This window comes from Chiloscyllium punctatum, unplaced genomic scaffold (assembly GCF_047496795.1).
Source record: "Chiloscyllium punctatum isolate Juve2018m unplaced genomic scaffold, sChiPun1.3 scaffold_417, whole genome shotgun sequence".
In the NCBI taxonomy this organism is placed as follows: domain Eukaryota; kingdom Metazoa; phylum Chordata; class Chondrichthyes; order Orectolobiformes; family Hemiscylliidae; genus Chiloscyllium; species Chiloscyllium punctatum.
Window position 1 is genome coordinate 168426 of NW_027310151.1, and position 21960 is coordinate 190385.

At 61.7% G+C, this 21960-nt stretch overlaps 1 protein-coding gene across 1 annotated transcript in view; it reads right to left on the reverse strand.

The window, feature by feature from the left end:
- Positions 1–21098, reverse strand: part of LOC140472689 (immunoglobulin mu heavy chain-like) — a 29691-nt gene extending 8593 nt beyond the window's left edge. The window contains exons 1-5 of the mRNA XM_072567513.1: positions 20724–21098; positions 9205–9522; positions 6512–6832; positions 1927–2265; positions 498–818 (exon numbers count right to left, since the gene is read on the reverse strand). Coding sequence (XP_072423614.1) covers positions 498–818; positions 1927–2265; positions 6512–6832; positions 9205–9522; positions 20724–21060 — 1636 coding nt within the window. The 5' untranslated portion in view covers positions 21061–21098. The remainder of the gene's footprint in view (positions 1–497; positions 819–1926; positions 2266–6511; positions 6833–9204; positions 9523–20723) is intronic.
- Between the last annotated feature and the right edge of the window lie 862 nt (positions 21099–21960).

Sequence of the window (21960 nt, forward strand, 5' to 3'; positions counted from 1 at the left end):
CCCAATAATTACTCCTCTCTACACCCTTTTGCCATCCAACACCCCCTCTAGACCATAGCCCCTATTGAATAACCCTTCCAGATCCTATCCCACCTCCGCATCAAATACCCTCAAGAGACCCTAACCCTGCCCCCATCAAATACCACCCCTCTATACCGTAACCACTGATTGAATTACCCCCTCCAGGCCCATACCCACCTTCCCATCAAACACCCACTCGAGACACTACCCTCCCTCTAGCTCCTGGCCCCCCCACACTGAATACTCCCCTAGACTTCGCTCCATCTCCCATTGAATACACTCCCTCTGATCCAAACCCAACCCACGTCTAATACACCCGCTCTGGACCATCACTCTCCCCCCACCATCGAATACCTTTCCTCTAGACCCTGGCGATGCCCCATCCCATAACCTCCATTGAGACCCTAATCCACTCTTCCATCTAATACCCTCCCTCCAGATTGACCCACCCCCCCACCACATTGCCCCAGGCTCACCGTCCACCATATGAAGAGTGGTGCTTATGGGATCGGACTGTGCATTTGCAAGCTGACAGGTGTAGCTGGTCCCTGCCTCCCAGTCCTCCCGTGTCAATGTTAACTCACTCCGGGCACTGTAGCTACCATCCTCATTGGCAGTTGGTACCAGGATCCGGGAAGACCCGGGCATCTCCAGTCCCTGAGCCTTCCAGAGGAAGGTGATGGGCTCAGGGATGAACAGGGTGGCTACGCAGTGCAGAGTCGCAGTCCGCTTGGTCACCATCTCCCGGATAGATGGAGGGATCACTCTGAGAGACGGACGTCGGACAGAGACAGAAGCTGAGAGAGAGAGAGAGGGAGATTGAGAGAGAGTCAGAAAGAGGGAGGGAGGGATAGAGAGAAGGAGGGATAGAGAGAGAGGGAGAGACAGAGAGAGAGAGAGAGACAGAGAGAGAGGGAGAGACAGAGAGAGAGAGATAAACAGGTAGAGAGAGAAATTGAGAGAGAGAGAGATAGAGGTAGAGGTAGAGAAAGAGCCAGAGAGAGAGTCAGAGAGAGCACCAGAGAGAGAGAGAGCACCAGAGAGAGAGAGAGCCAGAGAGAGAGAGAGCCAGAGAGAGAGAGAGCCTGGTTCTCCCCGTGTGGGTGTCAGCGAAAGATGCGGATACAGTAACTGTGCACGGTGCTCCCAGTCTGGGTCTGACCGAGGGATACAGAGATGGGATCTGTGCTCGATGCTCCAAATGTGGGTCTGACTGAGGGAAACAGAGATGGGAACTATGCCTGGTGCTCCATGTTTGGTCTGAGCGAGGGTTACGGAGACGGAAACTGTGCACGGTGCTCCGAGTGTGGGTCTGACCGAGGCATACAGAGATGGGAACAGTGCACAGTACTCGGAATGTGTGTCTAACTAGGAAGATGCTGGCTGAAGTGTGAAGAGCTGGGAATTTGGGATTGAGGGGAAACCAGGAATGGAGCAGGGAGAGTGCAACTCCATTGGAGGGGAATGTGAAGGGTGTTTAGCTCAGACTGTGTCAGGAAGAGGGATGGCAGAGGGAAGGAGTGGGAGTGAATGAGTGCGTGAGTGAGTCAGGGAGGGAGGGAAGGAGTGCAGGCATGAGTGAAGGAGAGAGTGAGTGAGGGAGGGGGTGAGGGAGCGAAGGGTGTGAGTGAGGAGGTGAGTGAGTGAGGGAATGCAGGAGTGAGGGAATGAACGGTGAAGGGATGAGAGAGTGAGCGAATGAGTGAGTGGAGGGAGGGAGTGAGTGAGTGAGAGGGTGAGTGAGTGAGGGAGTGAGTGAGGGAGTCAGTGAGGGTGTCAGTGAGGGAGTGGGAGAGTGAGTTAGGGAATGGGAGAGTGAGTGAGAGTGTGAGCGGAGGGGTGGGAGAGACAGCACTGACACTGTCCCTCCCCGGGGATTTGCCTCTGGCCACGATGCCACTATACCTGAATCCTTCCTGAGCTGAGTCTCCTTCAGCCCTTCCAGGGCCTGGTGTCCCACCAGGCAGGTGAAGTTATACCCGCTGTGCCAGTCTCGGGATGGCACAGAGAGCTGGCTGACTGTGTGGAAGGTCCCATGAGGGTCTGGTGTTACTGGGAAAGTAGTCACTCCCTCAGAGAGCTCCCGGCCCTGGCTCCTCCAGCTCAGGTAGACATCTCCCGGGTAGAAGCCAGACACGAAGCAGGCCAGCGTAGTGTTCCCTCTGCCAGGGAGCTCTCCCTCCTCGTCCTCGTCTTCAGTCTCTATCACCAGCGTCTGGACGGAGGGCTGCTTCCAAAGATTGGCTGCAGTGGCACAGGAAGATCCCATTCAAACAGCACTCCCCAGGAGGTGAATGTAGTTACTGGGAAATACACCTAACTCCACCCTTCCCCCAACCCCAACATGAAGGAGAGGGTCACCCCAGGAGGAATATTCCCCATCAACGATCCCATCTGAGTAACTGTGTCCGTACACGAAGCCCCTAACCCACCCCATCCAATACCCCCAGACCCTAACCCACTCTCCCGACCAATTCCCAAACCCTAGACCCTAACCCACTCTCCCATCCAATACCCAAACCCTAGACCCTAACCCACCCCCATCCAATACCCCTCGACCCTAACCCACTCTCCCAACCAATACCCAAACCCTAGACCCTACCCTACCCCCATCCAATACCCCCCAGACCCTAACCCACTCTCCCGACCAATTCCCAAACCCTAGACCCTAACCCACCCCCATCCAATACCCCTAGACCCTAACCCACTCTCCCAACCAATACCCAAACCCTAGACCCTACCCTACCCCCATCCAATACCCCTAGACCCTAACCCACTCTCCCATCCAATACCCAAACCCTAGACCCTAACCCACCCCCATCCAATACCCCTAGACCCTAACCCACTCTCCCATCCAATACCCAAACCCTAGAACCTAACCCACCCCCATCCAATACCCCCCAGACCCTAACCTACTCTCCCATCCAATACCCAAACCCTAGACCCTAACCCACTCTCCCAACCAATACCCAAACCCTAGACCCTAACCCACCCCCATCCAATACCCCTAGACCCTAACCCACTCTCCCATCCAATACCCAAACCCTAGACCCTACCCTACCCCCATCCAATACCCCCCAGACCCTAACCCACTCTCCCATCCAATACCCAAACCTTAGACCCTAACACAACCCCATCCAATACCCCCAGACCCTAACCCACTGTCCCAACCAACATCCCCTAGACCCTAACCAACCCACATCCAATACCCCCTAGACCCTAACCCTCTCTCCCAACCAATACCCAAACCTTAGACCCTAACCCACCCCCATCCAATACCCTCCAGACCCTAACCCACTGTCCCAACCAATACCCAAACCCTAGACCCTATCCTTCCCCCAACCAATACCCCCTCTACACCCTAACCCACCCCCAATCTAATTCCCATCCCCAAGACCCTAACCTTCCCCTCCAACCAATACCCCCTCTACACCCTAACGCACCCCCAATCCAATACCCCCTCTACACTCTAACCCACCCCCAATCCAATACCCCCTCTACACCCTAACCCACTCCCAATCCAATACCCCCTCCAAACCCTAACCCACCCCAAATTCAATACCCCCTCCAAACCCTAACCCATTCCCAATCCAATATCCTCTCTACACCCTAACCCACTCCCAATCCAATACCCCCTCCACACCCTAACCCACTCCCAATCCAATACCTCCTACACCCTAACCCATCCCAATCAAATACCCCCTTTACACCCTAACCCACCCCCTCCAATTCCCAACCCCTAGACCCTAATCCACCCCCTTCAATTCCCAACCCCTAGACCCTAACCCACCCCCTCCAATTCCCAACCCCTAGACCCTAATCCACCCCCTTCAATTCCCAACCCCTAGACCCTAACCCAACACCTCCAATTCCCAAACCCTAGACCCTAACCCATCCCCTTCCAATTACCAAAGCCTAGACCCTAACCCACTCCCTCCAATGCTAAACCCCTAGACCCTAACCCACCCTCACCTATTCCCAAACCCTAAACCCTAACCCATCCCCTCCAATTCCCAACCCCTAGACCCTAACACACTCCTCAATCAATAACCAATCCCTTGACCCTAATTCACCCCCAACCAAATCCCAACTCCTAAACACTAACCACCCTCCAACCAATACCCAAACACTAGACCCTCACCCACCCCCAACCAATACCCAACTCAAAGATACTAACACACCCTGCCATCCAATACACTACACCTAGACCCTAATCCACCTCTAAAACAATACCCAACCCCTAGACCCTCACCCACCCCTCATCCAATACCCAAACACTAGACCCTAACCACCCCCCAACCCATAGATGGTAACACTCCCCGACCAATACACAAACCTGAGACCAGAATACATTCCCCTACCAATACCCAACCCCTCGACCCTAACCCACCTCCATCCAATACCCAACCCCGTGACCCTAACCCACCCCATTCAATAACCATCCCCTAGACCCTAACACACACCCAACCAATATCCAACTCATGGATCCTGACCTACCCCTAACCATACATAAACCCTAGACTCTCACCTACAACCAACATCCAACCCCTAGACCCTAAGCCATCTCCAAACCAATACCCAAACCCTAGACCCTAAGCCATCACCCCAACCAACACCTAACACTTTGACCTTAACCCACCTACATCCAATATCCAAACCTTAGACCCTCACCCATGCTCCCATCTAATCCTAGGCCCTAACCCACCACTCCAACCATAACCTAACACCAAGACCCAGCCCCACCCCAAACCAATACCCAATGCTTAGACCTAACCCACTGCCTAAACCAATACCCAATGCCTTGACCCTAGCCCACCCCAACCAATACCCAACCACTAGACCCTGACCCATCCCCAACCAATACCCAATGTTTAAACTCTAACCCACTGCCCAAACCAATACCCAGTGCTTAGACCCTAACCCACTGTCCAAACAATTAACCAATGCCTAGACCCTAGCCCACCCCAACCAATACCCAACCCTAGACGCTGACCCATCCCTAACCAATATTCAGCTCCTAGACCCTCACTCATCCCACAACTGATACCCAACCCATAGACCCTCATCCAGCCCCCAGCCAATACCCAACCCCTAGACCCTAACCCACCCCCATCCAATATCCAACCCCATTTCCTAACCCAGCCCCCAACTAATACTAATCCCCTAGACTCTAACCCAGACCCCAAACAGTACTCAACCACTAGACCCTAACCCAGCCCCCAAACAATACGCAACCTCTCGACCGTAACCCAACCCCCATCCAATACCTAACCCCTAGAACCGAACACAACCCCAACACACTAACCTAGCCGCCAACCAATACCCAACCCTAAGACCCTAACCCAGTCCCCCATCCAAAACCAAACCGACAGACCCTAACCCGCCTGGCAACCAAATACCAACATGCAGATGGTAACACAACCCCCAGGCAATACCCAAACCACATACTCTCACCCAACCACAGCCAATACCCAACTCCTAAACCCTAACCCACCCCCAGTCAATATCCAAACCACTAGACACTAAACCCCCAAATAATAGCCAATCCATTGACCCTAACACAACCCCATCCAATACCCAACCACTAGACACTAATCCATCCCCCAACTAAAACCCAACCCCTAGACACTAGCCGCCCAACCAATACCCTACCGCTAGACCTAGCCCACCCCCAAACCAATACCCAACCCCTAGACCATAAAGCACCAGCCAACCCCTAGACCCTAACTCACACTCCATCCAATAACCAAACCCTAGACCCTAACCCATCCCCCAACCAATATCCCCTCCACCATAACCCATCCCTCAACCATAACTCATCCTCCAAGAAATGCCCCACTAAACCCTAGCGCATCCCCCAACCAATGCCCAACCGCTAGACCCTACTCCTCTCCAATCACTACCCAACCCCCAGACCCTAATGCACCCCATCCAATAGTCAAACCCCAGACCCAAACCCATACCCCAATCAATTACCAAGCCCGACCCTAACCCATTCCCATCCAATACCTGGACCTGAATCCACTCCACAATACTAACTCCTGGATCCTAACCCACCCCGCAACCAATACCCAACCCATACAGCTAAACCTACCACCCAAACAGTAGCCCCCTCTACATCCTAACCACTACCCCTCACAAACCCGAACTCCCCCATCCAATACTGCCCTTTACGCCCCAACACAGACCCCATTAAGTACCCATGCAGACCCTAATCCCCATCCAATATCCCCCTTGAGACCATACCCCCCACCAGACTCAATCCCACCTCCCCATCGAAGACCCCGAGACCCTCACCCAGGCCCCATGATGTACTACCCATCTAGACCCTAAATCCTAATTGAATAATCCCCTCCAGACTCTAACGCAGAACCCAATCGAATACCCCCAATGCTGCCCCATCCAATAGCCTTCATCGAGACCATAACCACTCCCTCCAATACCCTCACTCCAGATTGACCCACCCCCCACCACATTGCCCCTGACTCACCATCCTCCACACGAAGAGTGGTGCTTATGGGATCGGACTGTGCATTTGCAAGCTGACAGGTGTAGCTGGTCCCTGCCTCCCAGTCCTCCCGTGCCAACGTTAACTCACTCCGGGCACTGTAGCTACCATCCTCATTGGCAGTTGGTACCAGGCTCTGGGAAGACCTGGGAATCTCCAGTCCCGGAGCCTTCCAGAGGAAGGTGATGGGCTCAGGGATGAACAGGGTGGCTACGCAGTGCAGAGTCGCAGTCCGCTTGGTCACCATCTCCCGGATAGATGGAGGGATCACTCTGAGAGACGGACGTCGGAGGGAGACAGAAGCTGAGAGACAGACAGAGAGATATAAAGAGAGAGACAGAGAGAGAGACAAAGAGAGAGAGAGACAAAGAGAATCTACTCACAATCACTGCCAGAGCTCACATTGAATATCAGTGTTCCCAGCATTTGTCTGACCAAGGGATAGGGAGATGGGATCTGTGCACGGTGCTCCGAGTGTGGGTCTGACCGAGGGGGATAGGGAGACAGGAACTGTGCACGGTGCTCCGAGTGTGGGTCTGACCCAGGGATAGGGAGACAGGAACTGTGCACGGTGCTCCGAGTGTGGGTCTGACCGAGGGGGATAGGGAGACAGGATCTGTGCACGGCGCTCCGAGTGTGGGTCTGACCCAGGGATAGGGAGACAGGAACTGTGCACGGTGCTCCGAGTGTGGGTCTGACCCAGGGATAGGGAGACGGGAACTGTGCACGGAGCTCCGAGTGTGGGTCTGACCCAGGGATAGGGAGACGGGAACTGTGCACGGTGCTCCGAGTGTGGGTCTGACCGAGGGGGATAGGGAGACAGGAACTGTGCACGGTGCTCCGAGTGTGGGTCTGACCCAGGGATAGGGAGACGGGAACTGTGCACGGTGCTCCGAGTGTGGGTCTGACCCTGGGATAGGGAGACAGGAACTGTGCACGGTGCTCCGAGTGTGGGTCTGACCCAGGGATAGGGAGACAGGAACTGTGCACGGTGCTCCGAGTGTGGGTCTGACCGAGGGATAGGGAGACAGGATCTGTGCACGGTGCTCCGAGTGTGGGTCTGACCCAGGGATAGGGAGACAGGAACTGTGCACGGTGCTCCGAGTGTGGGTCTGACCGAGGGGGATAGGGAGACAGGATCTGTGCACGGCGCTCCGAGTGTGGGTCTGACCCAGGGATAGGGAGACGGGAACTGTGCACGGTGCTCCGAGTGTGGGTCTGACCGAGGGGGATAGGGAGACGGGAACTGTGCACAGTGCTCCGAGTGTGGGTATGACCGAGGGGATAGGGAGACAGAAACTGTGCACGGCGCTCTGAGTGTGGGTCTGACCGCGGGGGATAGGGAGATGGGAACTGTGCACGGTGTCCGAGTGTGGGTCTGACCGAGGGGGATAGGGAGATGGGAACTGTGCACGGTGCTCCGACTGTGGGTCTGACCGAGGGGGATAGAGAGATGGGAACTGTGCACGGTGCTCCGAGTGTGGGTCTGACCGAGGGGGATAGGGAGACGGCAACTGTGCACGGCGCTTTCAGTGTGGGTCTGACCCAGGGATAGGGAGACGGGAACTGTGCACGGTGCTCCGAGTGTGGGTCTGACCGCGGGGGATAGGGTGATGGGAACTGTGCACGGTGCTCCGAGTGTGGGTCTGACCCAGGGATAGGGAGACGGGATCTGTGCACGGTGCTCCGAGTGTGGGTCTGACCCAGGGATAGGGAGACGGGATCTGTGCACGGCGCTCCGAGTGTGGGTCTGACCCAGGGATAGGGAGACAGGAACTGTGCACGGTGCTCCGAGTGTGGGTCTGACCCAGGGTTAGGGAGACGGGAACTGTGCACGGTGCTCCGAGTGTGGGTCTGACCGAGGGGGATAGGGAGATGGGAACTGTGCACGGTGCTCCGAGTGTGGGTCTGACCGAGGGGGATAGGGAGATGGGAACTGTGCACGGTGCTCCGAGTGTGGGTCTGACCCAGGGATAGGGAGATGGGAACTGTGCACGGTGCTCCGAGTGTGGGTCTGACCCAGGGATAGGGAGACGGGAACTGTGCACGGTGCTCCGTGTTGGTCTTACCCAGGGATAGGGAGATGGGATCTGTGCACGGTGCTCCGAGTGTGGGTCTGATCCAGGGGGATAGGGAGACGGGAACTGTGCACGGTGCTCCGTGTTGGTCTGACCCAGGGATAGGGAGACGGGATCTGTGCACGGTGCTCCGAGTGTGGGTCTGACCCAGGGTTAGGGAGACGGGAACTGTGCACGGTGCTCCGAGTGTGGGTCTGACCGAGGGGGATAGGGAGATGGGAACTGTGCACGGTGCTCCGAGTGTGGGTCTGACCGAGGGGGATAGGGAGAGGGGAACTGTGCACGGTGCTCCGAGTGTGGGTCTGACCGAGGGGGATAGGGAGATGGGAACTGTGCACGGTGCTCCGAGTGTGGGTCTGACCCAGGGATAGGGAGACGGGAACTGTGCACGGTGCTCCGTGTTGGTCTTACCCAGGGATAGGGAGATGGGATCTGTGCACGGTGCTCCGAGTGTGGGTCTGATCCAGGGGGATAGGGAGACGGGAACTGTGCACGGTGCTCCGTGTTGGTCTGACCCAGGGATAGGGAGACGGGATCTGTGCACAGCACTCTGAGTGTGGGTCTGACTGAGGGGGAAATACGGAGATGTGAACTTACCGAGAGTGTGGAGTTCCTTGACAATGGGCTGGGAGAGTGTGGAGTGCCGGACTCTGCACTGGTATCGGTGAGCGCCCATCCAGATTGGCGTGGGAACCTCCACACGGCTCACCGTCGTGTAACTTCCCTTGGCATCCTGGCACCCGGGACTCTGGCTGACCCCGGAGCTCACCACCACCCCATCCAAGTTCCAGGAGATGTCAACCCCTAAGGGGTAGTACCCAGCGACCAGACAGAGCAGCGTGGCATTGCCAATCGCCCGGGTGGGTCCGGAAGGCGGAGAGTGGAGTTCCACGGAGGGAGGGGACGCTGGAGGCTCTGGGAATGGAGAGGAGGAGGCAGTTAGTCTGTCTGCTCACCGGAGCCTGACTGAGGGCACTGCCAACACCGACCGCCAACAAGTGACCCTGAGGGCACTCCCTGACCCCTGACCCACACCACCCACCCACACAGTGACCCTGAGGGCACTCCCTGACTCTCCCTGCCACAGTGACCCTGAAGGCACTCCCTGACCCCTGACCTTCACCCCCCACACAGTGACCCTGAGGGCACTCCCTGAACCTCACCCCCCACACAGTGACACTGAGGGCACTGCCTGACCTTCACCCCCCACACAGTGACCCTGAGGGCACTCCCTGACCCCTGACCCTCGCCCCCCCACACAGTGACACTGAGGGCACTCCCTGACCCTCGCCCCCCACACAGTGACCCTGAGGGCACTCCCTGACCCTCCCCCCCCAACACAGTGACCCTGAGGGCACTCCCTGACCCTCACCCCCCCCCACACAGTGACCCTGAGGACACTCCCTGACCCCCCCCCCAAACAGTGACCCTGAGGGCACTCCCTGACCCCTGACCCTCACCCCCCACACAGTGACCCTGAGGACACTCCCTGACCCTCCCCCCCCACACAGTGACCCTGAGGGCACTCCCTGACCCTCCCCCCCCACACAGTGACCCTGAGGACACTCCCTGACCCTCCCCCCCCCACACAGTGACCCTGAGGACACTCCCTGACCCTCACCCCCCCCACACAGTGACCCTGAGGACACTCCCTGACCCCCCCCCCACACAGTGACCCTGAGGGCACTCCCTGACGCCTGACCCTCCCACCCCCCACACAGTGACCCTGAGGGCACTCCCTGACCCTCCCCTCACACACAGTGACCCTGAGGGCACTCCCTGACCCCTGACCCTCCCCCCCCCACACAGTGACCCTGAGGACACTCCCTGACCCTCCCCTCACACACAGTGACCCTGAGGGCACTCCCTGACCCCTGACCCTCCCCCCCCCCACACAGTGACCCTGAGGGCACTCCCTGACCCTCCCCCCACACAGTGACCCTGAGGGCGCTCCCTGACCCTCCCCCCCCCCACACAGTGACCCTGAGGACACTCCCTGACCCTCCCCCTCACACACAGTGACCCTGAGGGCACTCCCTGACCGTCCCCCTCACACAGTGACCCTGAGGGCACTCCCTGACCCCTGACCCTCGCCCCCCCACACAGTGACCCTGAGGGCACTCCCTGACCCTCACCCCCCGACACACAGTGACCCTGAGGACACTCCCTGACCCTCACCCCCACACAGTGACCCTGAGGGCACTCCCTGACCCCTGACCCTCGCCCCCCCACACAGTGACACTGAGGGCACTCCCTGACCCCTGACCCTCGCCCCCACATTGACCCTGAGGGCACTCCCTGACCCCTGACCCTCGCCCCCCCACACAGTGACCCTGAGGGCACTCCCTGACCCTCCACCCCCCACACAGTGACCCTGAGGGCACTCCCTGACCCTCCCCCCCCCTCACACACAGTGACCCTGAGGGCACTCCCTGACCCTCCCCCCCCCCCCGACACAGTGACCCTGAGGGCACTCCCTGACCCTCCCCCCCCCACACAGTGACCCTGAGGACACTCCCTGACCCTCCCCCCCACACACAGTGACCCTGAGGGCACTCCCTGACCCTCCCCCTCACACACAGTGACCCTGAGGACACTCCCTGACCCTCACCCCCACACAGTGACCCTGAGGGCACTCCCTGACCCCTGACCCTCGCCCCCAACACAGTGACCCTGAGGGCACTCCCTGACCCCTGACCCTCGCCCCCACATTGACCCTGAGGGCACTCCCTGACCCCTGACCCTCGCCCCCATACACAGTGATCCTGAGGGCACTCCCTGACCCTCGACCCCCCACACAGTGACCCTGAGGGCACTCCCTGACCCTCCCCCCCCTCACACACAGTGACCCTGAGGGCACTCCCTGACCCTCCCCCCCCCCGACACAGTGACCCTGAGGGCACCCCCTGACCCTCCCCCCCCCACACAGTGACCCTGAGGGCACTCCCTGACCCTCGACCCGCCCCCCCCACACAGTGATCCTGAGGGCACTCCCTGACCCTCCCCCCCCCACACAGTGACCCTGAGGACACTCCCTGACCCTCCCCCCCCACACACAGTGACCCTGAGGGCACTCCCTGACCCTCCCCCTCACACACAGTGACCCTGAGGACACTCCCTGACCCCTGACCCCTTACCCCCCACACAGTGACCCTGAGGGCACTCCCTGACCCTCTCCCCACACAGTGACCCTGAGGGCACTCCCTGACCCCTGACCCCTTATCCTCCACACAGTGATCCTGAGGGCACTCCCTGACCCTCTCCCCACATAGTGACCCTGAGGGCACTCCCTGACCCCTAACCCCTTACCCCCCACACAGTGACCCTAAGGGCACTCCCTGACCCCTAACCCCTTACCCCCAACACAGTGACCCTGAGGGCACTCCCTGACCCTCACCCCCCACACAGTGACCCTGACGGCATTCCCTGACCCTCCCCCCCCCCACACAGTGACCCTGAGGGCACTCCCTGACCCTCCCCCCCCCCCCACACAGTGACCCTGAGGGCACTCCCTGACCCTCCCCCCCCACACAGTGACCCTGAGGGCACTCCCTGACCCTCCCCCTCACACACAGTGACCCTGAGGACACTCCCTGACCCCTGACCCCTTACCCCCCACACAGTGACCCTGAGGGCACTCCCTGACCCTCCCCCCACACACAGTGACCCTGAGGGCACTCCCTGACCCTCCCTTCACACAGTGACCCTGAGGGCACTCCTGACCCCTTACCCCCCACACAGTGACCCTGAGGGCACTCCCTGACCCGTGACCCTCCACCCCCACACAGTGACCCTGAGGACACTCCCTGACCCTCCCCCCCCCCCACACAGTGACCCTGAGGGCACTCCCTGACCCTCCCCCCACCCACACAGTGACCCTGAGGACACTCCCTGACCCTCCCCCCCCCACACAGTGACCCTGAGGGCACTCCCTGACCCTCCCCCCACCCACACAGTGACCCTGAGGGCACTCTCTGACCCTCCCCCTCACACACAGTGACCCTGAGGACACTCCCTGACCCCTGACCCCTTACCCCCCACACAGTGACCCTGAGGGCACTCCCTGACCCTCTCCCCACACAGTGACCCTGAGGGCACTCCCTGACCCCTGACCCCTTACCCCCACACAGTGACCCTGAGGGCACTCCCTGACCCTCTCCCCACACAGTGACCCTGAGGGCACTCCCTGACCCCTGACCCCTTACCCCCCACACAGTGACCCTGAGGGCACTCCCTGACCTTCCCCCTCACACAGTGACCCTGAGGGCACTCCCTGACCCTCCCCCTCACACAGTGATCCTGAGGACACTCCCTGACCCTCCCCCCCCCTCACACAGTGACCCTGAGGGCACTCCCTGACCCTCCCCCCCCACACCGTGACCCTGAGGGCCCTCCCTGACCCCTGACCCTCAACCCCACACACAGTGACCCTGAGGGCACTCCCTGACCCTGACCCTCACCCTTACACACAGTGACCCTGAGGACAATCCCTGACCCTAACCCCCCCCACACAGTGACCCTGAGGGGACTCCCTGACCCTCTCCCCACACAGTGACCCTGAGGGCACTCCCTGACCCCTGACCCCTTACCCCCACACAGTGACCCTGAGGGCACTCCCTGACCCTCACCCCCCACACAGTGACCCTGAGGGCACTCCCTGACCCCTGACCCTCGCCCCACACACTGTAACCCTGAGGGCACTCCCTGACCCTCCCCGCCCAAACAGTGACCCTGAGGGCACTCCCTGACCCCTGACCATCACCCTCACACACAGTGACCCTGAGGGCACTCCCTGACCCTCGACCCACACAGTGACCCTGAGGGCACTCCCTGAACCCTGACCCCTTACCCCCCACACAGTGACCCTGAGGGCACTCCTGACCCTCTCCCTCACACAGTGACCCTGAGGGGACTCCCTGACCCTCGCCCCCCACACAGTGACCCTGAGGGCACTCCCTGACCCCTGACCCCTTACCCCCCACACAGTGACCCTGAGGGCACTCCCTGACCCTCTCCCCACACAGTGACCCTGAGGGCACTCCCTGACCCCTGACCCTCTCCCCACACAGTGACCCTGAGGGCACTCCCTGACACACCCCCCACACACAGTGACCCTGAGGGCACTCCCTGACCCTCCCCCCCCCCACAGAGTGACCCTGAGGGCACTCCCCGACCCTCCCCCCCCCCACACAGTGACCCTGAGGGCACTCCCCGACCCTCCCCCTCACACACAGTGACCCTGAGGGCACTCCCTGACCCTCCCCCCCCCACACAGTGACCCTGAGGGCACACCCTGACCCTGCCCCCCCCCCAACACAGTGACCCTGAGGACACTCCCTGAAGCTCTCCCCATACACAGTGACCCTGAGGGCACTCCCTGACCCTCCCCCCCCCCCACACAGTGACCCTGAGGGCACTCCCTGACCCTCCCCCCCCCCCCACACAGTGACCCTGAGGGCACTCCCTGACCCTCCCCCCCCACACACAGTGACCCTGAGGGCACTCCCTGACCCTCCCTTCACACAGTGACCCTGAGGGCACTCCTGACCCCTTACCCCCCACACAGTGACCCCTGAGGGCACTCCCTGACCCGTGACCCTCCACCCCCACACAGTGACCCTGAGGACACTCCCTGACCCTCCCCCCCCCCACACAGTGACCCTGAGGGCACTCCCTGACCCTCAACCCCCACACAGTGACCCTGAGGGCACTCCCTGACCCTCCCCCCCCCCACACAGTGACCCTGAGGGCACTCCCTGACCCTCCCCCCACCCACACAGTGACCCTGAGGGCACTCTCTGACCCTCCCCCTCACACACAGTGACCCTGAGGACACTCCCTGACCCCTGACCCCTTACCCCCCACACAGTGACCCTGAGGGCACTCCCTGACCCTCTCCCCACCACAGTGACCCTGAGGGCACTCCCTGACCCCTGACCCCTTACCCCCACACAGTGACCCTGAGGGCACTCCCTGACCCTCTCCCCACACAGTGACCCTGAGGGCACTCCCTGACCCCTGACCCCTTACCCCCCACACAGTGACCCTGAGGGCACTCCTGACCTTCCCCCTCACACAGTGACCCTGAGGGCACTCCCTGACCCTCCCCCTCACACAGTGATCCTGAGGACACTCCCTGACCCTCCCCCCCCTCACACAGTGACCCTGAGGGCACTCCCTGACCCTCCCCCCCCCACACAGTGACCCTGAGGGCACTCCCTGACCCTCCCCCCCACACCGTGACCCTGAGGGCCCTCCCTGACCCCTGACCCTCAACCCCACACACAGTGACCCTGAGGGCACTCCCTGACCCCTGACCCTCACCCTTACACACAGTGACCCTGAGGACAATCCCTGACCCTAACCCCCCCCACACAGTGACCCTGAGGGGACTCCCTGACCCTCTCCCCACACAGTGACCCTGAGGGCACTCCCTGACCCCTGACCCCTTACCCCCACACAGTGACCCTGAGGGCACTCCCTGACCCTCACCCCCCACACAGTGACCCTGAGGGCACTCCCTGACCCCTGACCCTCGCCCCCACACACTGTAACCCTGAGGGCACTCCCTGACCCTCCCCGCCCAAACAGTGACCCTGAGGGCACTCCCTGACCCTGACCATCACCCTCACACACAGTGACCCTGAGGGCACTCCCTGACCCTCGACCCACACAGTGACCCTGAGGGCACTCCCTGAACCCTGACCCCTTACCCCCCACACAGTGACCCTGAGGGCACTCCCTGACCCTCTCCCTCACACAGTGACCCTGAGGGGACTCCCTGACCCTCGCCCCCCCACACAGTGACCCTGAGGGCACTCCCTGACCCCTGACCCCTTACCCCCCACACAGTGACCCTGAGGGCACTCCCTGACCCTCTCCCCACACAGTGACCCTGAGGGCACTCCCTGACCCCTGACCCTCTCCCCACACAGTGACCCTGAGGGCACTCCCTGACACACCCCCCACACACAGTGACCCTGAGGGCACTCCCTGACCCTCCCCCCCCCCACAGAGTGACCCTGAGGGCACTCCCCGACCCTCCCCCCCCCACACAGTGACCCTGAGGGCACTCCCCGACCCTCCCCCTCACACACAGTGACCCTGAGGGCACTCCCTGACCCTCCCCCCCCCACACAGTGACCCTGAGGCACTCCCTGACCCTCCCCCCCCCCCAACACAGTGACCCTGAGGACACTCCCTGAAGCTCTCCCCATACACAGTGACCCTGAGGGCACTCCCTGACCCTCCCCCCCCCCCCACACAGTGACCCTGAGGGCACTCCCTGACCCTCCCCCACCACACACAGTGACCCTGAGGGCACTCCCTGACCCTCCCCCCCCCCCACACAGTGACCCTGAGGGCACTCCCTGACCCTCCCTCCCCACACAGTGACCCTGAGAGCACTCCCTGACCCTCCCCCCCCCACACAGTGACCCTGAGGGCACTCCCTGACCCCTGACCCTCTCCCCACACAGTGACCCTGAGGGCACTCCCTGACCCTCCCCCCCCCCCACACAGTGACCCTGAGGGCACTCCCTGACCCCTGACCCTCAACCCCACACACAGTGACCCTGAGGGAACTCCCTGACCCCTGACCCTCACCCTCACACACAGTGACCCTGAGGACACTCCCTGACCCCCCCCACCCCCACACAGTGACCCTGAGGGCACTCCCTGACCCTCTCCCCGCACAGTGACCCTGAGGGCACTCCCTGACCCCTGACCCCTTACCCCCCACACAGTGACCCTGAGGGCACTCCCTGACCCTCTCCCCACACAGTGATCCTGAGGGCACTCCTGACCCCTGACCCCTTAGCCCCCACACAGTGACCCTGAGGGCACTCCCCGACCCTCCCCACCCCCACACAGTGCCCCTGAGGGCACTGCCTGACCTTCACCCCCCACACAGTGACCCTGAGGGCACTCCCTGACCCTCCCCCCACACACAGTGACCCTGAGGGCACTCCCTGACCCCTGACCCCTCATCCCCCCACACACAATAACCCTGAGGGCACTCCCTGACACTCCCCCCCCCCCACACAGTGACCCGGAGGGCACTCCCTGACCCTCCCCCCACACAGTGACCCTGAGGGCACTCCCTGACCCCTGACCCTCCCCCCCACACAGTGACCCTGAGGGCACTCCCTGACCCTCCCCCCACCCCACACAGTGACCCTGAGGGCACTCCCTGACCCCCCCCCACACACAGTGACACTGAGGGCACTCCCTGACCCCTGACCCTCACACACAGTGACCCTGAGGGCACTCCCTGACCCTCCCCCCCCCCACACAGTGACCCTGAGGGCACTCCCTGACCCCTGACCCTCACACACAGTGACCCTGAGGGCACTCCCTGACCCACCCACCCCACACAGTGACCCTAAGGCCACTCCCTGACACTCCCCCTCACACACAGTGACCCTGAGGGTACTCCCTGACCCCTGACCCTCACACACAGTGACCCTGAGGGTACTCCCTGACCCCTGACCCTCACACACAGTGACCCTGAGGGCACTCCCTGACCCTCCCCCCCCACACAGTGACCCTGAGGGCACTCCCTGACCCTCCCCACCCACACAGTGACACTGAGGGGACTCCTGACCCCTGACCCTCGCCCCCTCATACAGTGACCCTGAGGACACTCCCTGACCCTCCCCCCGCCACACAGTGACCCTGAGGACACTCCCTGACCCTCCCCCTCACACAGTGACCCTGAGGGCACTCCCTGACCTCCCCCCCCCACACAGTGACCCTGAGGACGCTCCCTGACCCCTGACACTCGCCCCCCCACACAGTGACCCTGAGGGCACTCCCTGACCCTCCCCCACACACAGTGACCCTGAGGACGCTCCTGACCTCCCCCCCCCACACATTGACCCTGAGGGCACTCCCTGACCCTCCCCCTCACACGAGTGACCCTGAGGTCACTCCCTGACACTCGCCCCCCCCACACAGTGACCCTGAGGGCACTCCCTGACCCTCCCCCCCACACAGTGACCCTGAGGGCACTCCCTGACCCTCCCCCCCACACAGTGACCCTGAGGGCACTCCCTGACCCTCCCCCTCACACACAGTGACCCTGAGGGCACACCCTGACCCTCCCCCCACACAGTGACCCTGAGGGCACTCCCTGACCCCTGACGCTCGCCCCCCACACAGTAACACTGAGGGCACTACCTGACCCCTGACCCTCATTCCCACACACAGTGACCCTGAGGACACTCCCTGACTCTCCCCCCCCCACACAGTGACCCTGAGGGCACTCCCTGACCCTCCCCCCCCACAGTGACCCTGAGGGCACTCCCTGACCCTCCCCCCCCACAGTGACCCTGAGGGCACTCCCTGACCCTCCCCCTCACACACAGTGACCCTGAGGGCACACCCTGACCCTCCCCCCACACAGTGACCCTGAGGGCACTCCTGACCCCTGACCCTCGCCCCCCACACAGTAACACTGAGGGCACTACCTGACCCCTGACCCTCATTCCCACACACAGTGACCCTGAGGACACTCCCTGACTCTCCCCCCCCCAACACAGTGACCCTGAGGGCACTCCCTGACCCTCCCCCCCCACAGTGACCCTGAGGGCACTCCCTGACACTCCCCCCCCCCCACACAGTGACCCTGAGGACACTCCCTGACACTCCCCCCCCCCCACACAGTGACCCTGAGGACACTCCCTGACCCTGCCCCCCCCCCACACAGTGACCCTGAGGACACTCCCTGACTCTCCCCCCCCCCCCCACAGTGACCCTGAGGACACTCCCTGACACTCCCCCCCCCCCACACAGTGACCCTGAGGACACTCCCTGACTCTCCCCCCCCCACCACACAGTGACCCTGAGGACACTCCCTGACCCTCCCCCACCCCCACACAGTGACCCTGAGGGCACTCCCTGACCCCTGACCTTTACCCCCCAGACAGTGACCCTGAGGATCTCCCTGACCCTCCCCTCCCCCCCACACAGTGACCCTGAGGGCAATCCCTGACCCTCACCCTCACACACAGTGACCCTGAGGACACTCCCTGACCCTCACCCCCCCACCCCACACAGTGACCCTGAGGGCACTCCCTGACCCTCCCCCTCACACAGTGACCCTGAGGACGCTCCCTAACCCCTGACACTCGCCCCCCCACCCCCACACAGTGACCCTGAGGGCACTCCCCTGACCCTCCCCCCCCACACAGTGACCCTGAGGACACTCCCTGACCCTCACCCTCACACACAGTGACACTGAGGGCACTCCCTGACCCCTGACCCTCACCCCCTCACACACAGTGAGCCGTGAGCCTGAGGGCACTCCCTGACCCTCCCCCCACACAGTGACCCTGAGGGCACTCCCTGACCCTCCCCCCCACACAGTGACCCTGAGGGCACTCCCTGACCCTCCCCCCCCCCCCCACACAGTGACCCTGAGGGCACTCCCTGACCCTCCCCACACACAGTGACCCTGAGGACACTCCCTGACCCCCCCCCCACACACAGTGACACTGAGGACACTCCCTGACCCCTGACCCTCACACACAGTAACCCCTGAGGGCACTCCCTGACCCTCCCCCCCCCCCACACAGTGACCCTGAGGGCACTCCCTGACCCCTGACCCTCACACACAGTGACCCTGAGGGCACTCCCTGACCCCTGACCCTCATACACAGTGACCCTGAGGGCACTCCCTGACCCTCCCCCCCCCACACAGTGACCCTGAGGGCACTCCCTGACCCTCCCCCCCCCACACAGTGACCCTGAGGGCACTCCCCGACCCTCCCCCCCCACACAGTGACCCTGAGGGCACTCCCTGACCCCTGACTCTCACACACAGTGACCCTGATGGTACTCCCTGACCCCTGACCCTCATACACAGTGACCCTGAGGGCACTCCCTGACCCTCCCCCCCCACACAGTGACCCTGAGGGCACTCCCTGACCCTCCCCACCCACACAGTGACACTGAGGGGACTCCCTGACCCCTGACCCTCGCCCCCTCATACAGTGACCCTGAGGGCACTCCCTGACCCTCCCCCTCACACACAGTGACCCTGAGGGCACACCCTGACCCTCCCCCCACACAGTAACACTGAGGGCACTCCCTGACCCCTGACCCTCATTCCCACACACAGTGACAATGAGGGCGCTCCATGACCCTCCCCCCCCCCGACACAGTGACCCTGAGGGCACTCCCTGACCCCTGACCCTCGCCCCCCCACACAGTGACCCTGAGAACACTCCCTGACCCTCCCCCCACACAGTGACCCTGAGGGCACTCCCTGACCCTCACCCCCACAGTGACCCTGAGGGCACTCCCTGACCCTCCCCTCACACACAGTGACCCTGAAAGCACTCCCTGACCCTCCCCCCCCCAACACAGTGACCCTGAGGACACTCCCTGACACTCCCCCCCCCCCACACAGTGACCCTGAGGGCACTCCCTGACCCTCCCCCCCCCCAACACAGTGACCCTGAGGACACTCCCTGACCCTCCCCCCCCCCCACACAGTGACCCTGAGGGCACTCCCTGACCCTCCCCCCCCCCACACAGTGACCCTGAGGGCACTCCCCGACCCCTGACCCTTCACCCACCCCCACACAGTGCCCCTGAGGGCACTCCCTGACCCTCACCCATCCCCACACAGTGACCCTGAGGGCACTCCCTGACCCCTGACCCTTCACCCACCCCCACACAGTGCCCCTGAGGGCACTCCCTGACCCTCACCCATCCCCACACAGTGACCCTGAGGGCACTCCCTGACCCCTGACCCCTTACCCACCCCCACACAGTGACCCTGAGGGCACTCCCTCCCCTCACCCACCCCCCACATGGTGACCCTGAGGGCGACCCCTGACCCCTGACCCTTTGCCCCCCACACGGTGACCCTGAGGGCACACCCTGATCCCACCCACCCCGGCACAGTGACCTTGTGGTTGTTCCCTGACCCCTCTCCCAGTGACCCCCGACACCACTCCCTGACCCCCCCCTCCCTCTCCCAGAGACCCTGAGACCGCTCCTTGGCCTCGGACTCTGACGGGATAGTAGCTGACCTCCCCCCCTCCCCCCCCCCCCCCCCCCCCCCAACCCCCTGCCCATCCCCGGGCACCAGTTGTGGAAGGCCTCACCCTTCTGGACGGTCAGGGTTGTGCCACAGCCGCAGAAGTCCGTGACATTCCCGTCGTCCATGCTGTCGGAGAGCTGGCAGAAGTAACGGCTGGCGTCCTGGGGCCGGGTGCGGGCGATGCCCAGCCTCATCGTCTTGCGGGCGAAGTCCTTCTCGGGCCTGAGGCGGGCGCTGCTCCCGTGGACGTAGTTGGGGGTGCGGGAACCCGGGCTCCAGTACAGCAGGTGCTGGATGGCGCCGCTGCCCGGGGGCACCCAGCCCCACACCAGATAGCGGTCGTCCGTCTTCCGGGCGAAGCGACACTCCAGGGAGACGGACTCGCCCTCCGTCACCGACATGGCGGTGGACGAGAAGCGGAAATTCCCTCCCCCGCTGGACAGGCCTGGGGTGGGAGAAAGGGGGGGAGAATGGGCAAGTGGGGTCCAGATTAATTCAAGGGTATCCCCGGGGTCAGCACGGACTGGATGGGCCAAAAGGGCTGTGTCCGTGCTGTACCCCCCCCCCCACCACCCCCAGCACAGAGAAAGCCCTTCAGCCCGTGCTGACCCAAAACACCGACCCCATTTCCCTGCCCTTAGAACATATAGAACATAGAACAATACAGCACAGAACAGGCCCTTCGGCCCACGATGTTGTGCCGAACTTCTATCCTAGATTAAGCACCTATCCATGTACCTATCCAAATGCCGCTTAAAGGTCACCAATGATTCTGACTCTACCACTCCCACGGGCAGCGCATTCCATGCCCCCACCACTCTCTGGGTAAAGAACCCACCCCTGAAATCTCCCCTATACCTTCCACCCTTCACCTTAAATTTATGTCCCCTTGTAACACTCTGTTGTACCCGGGGAAAAACTTTCTGACTGTCTACTCTATCTATTCCTCTGATCATCTTATAAACCTCGATCAAGTCACCCCTCATCCTTCGCCGTTCCAACGAGAAAAGGCGAGAACTCTCAACCGATCCTCGTACGACCTACTCTCCATTCCAGGCAACATCCTGGTAAATCTTCTCTGCACCCTCTCCAAAGCTTCCGCATCTTTCCTAAAGTGAGGCGACCAGAACTGCACACAGTACTCCAACTGTGGCCGAACCAAAGTCCCGTACAGCTGCAACATCACCTCACGACTCTTGAATTCAATCCCTCTGCTAATGAACGCTAATACACCATAGGTCTTCTTACAAACTCTATCCACCTGAGTGGCAACCTTCAAAGATCTATGTACATAGACCCCA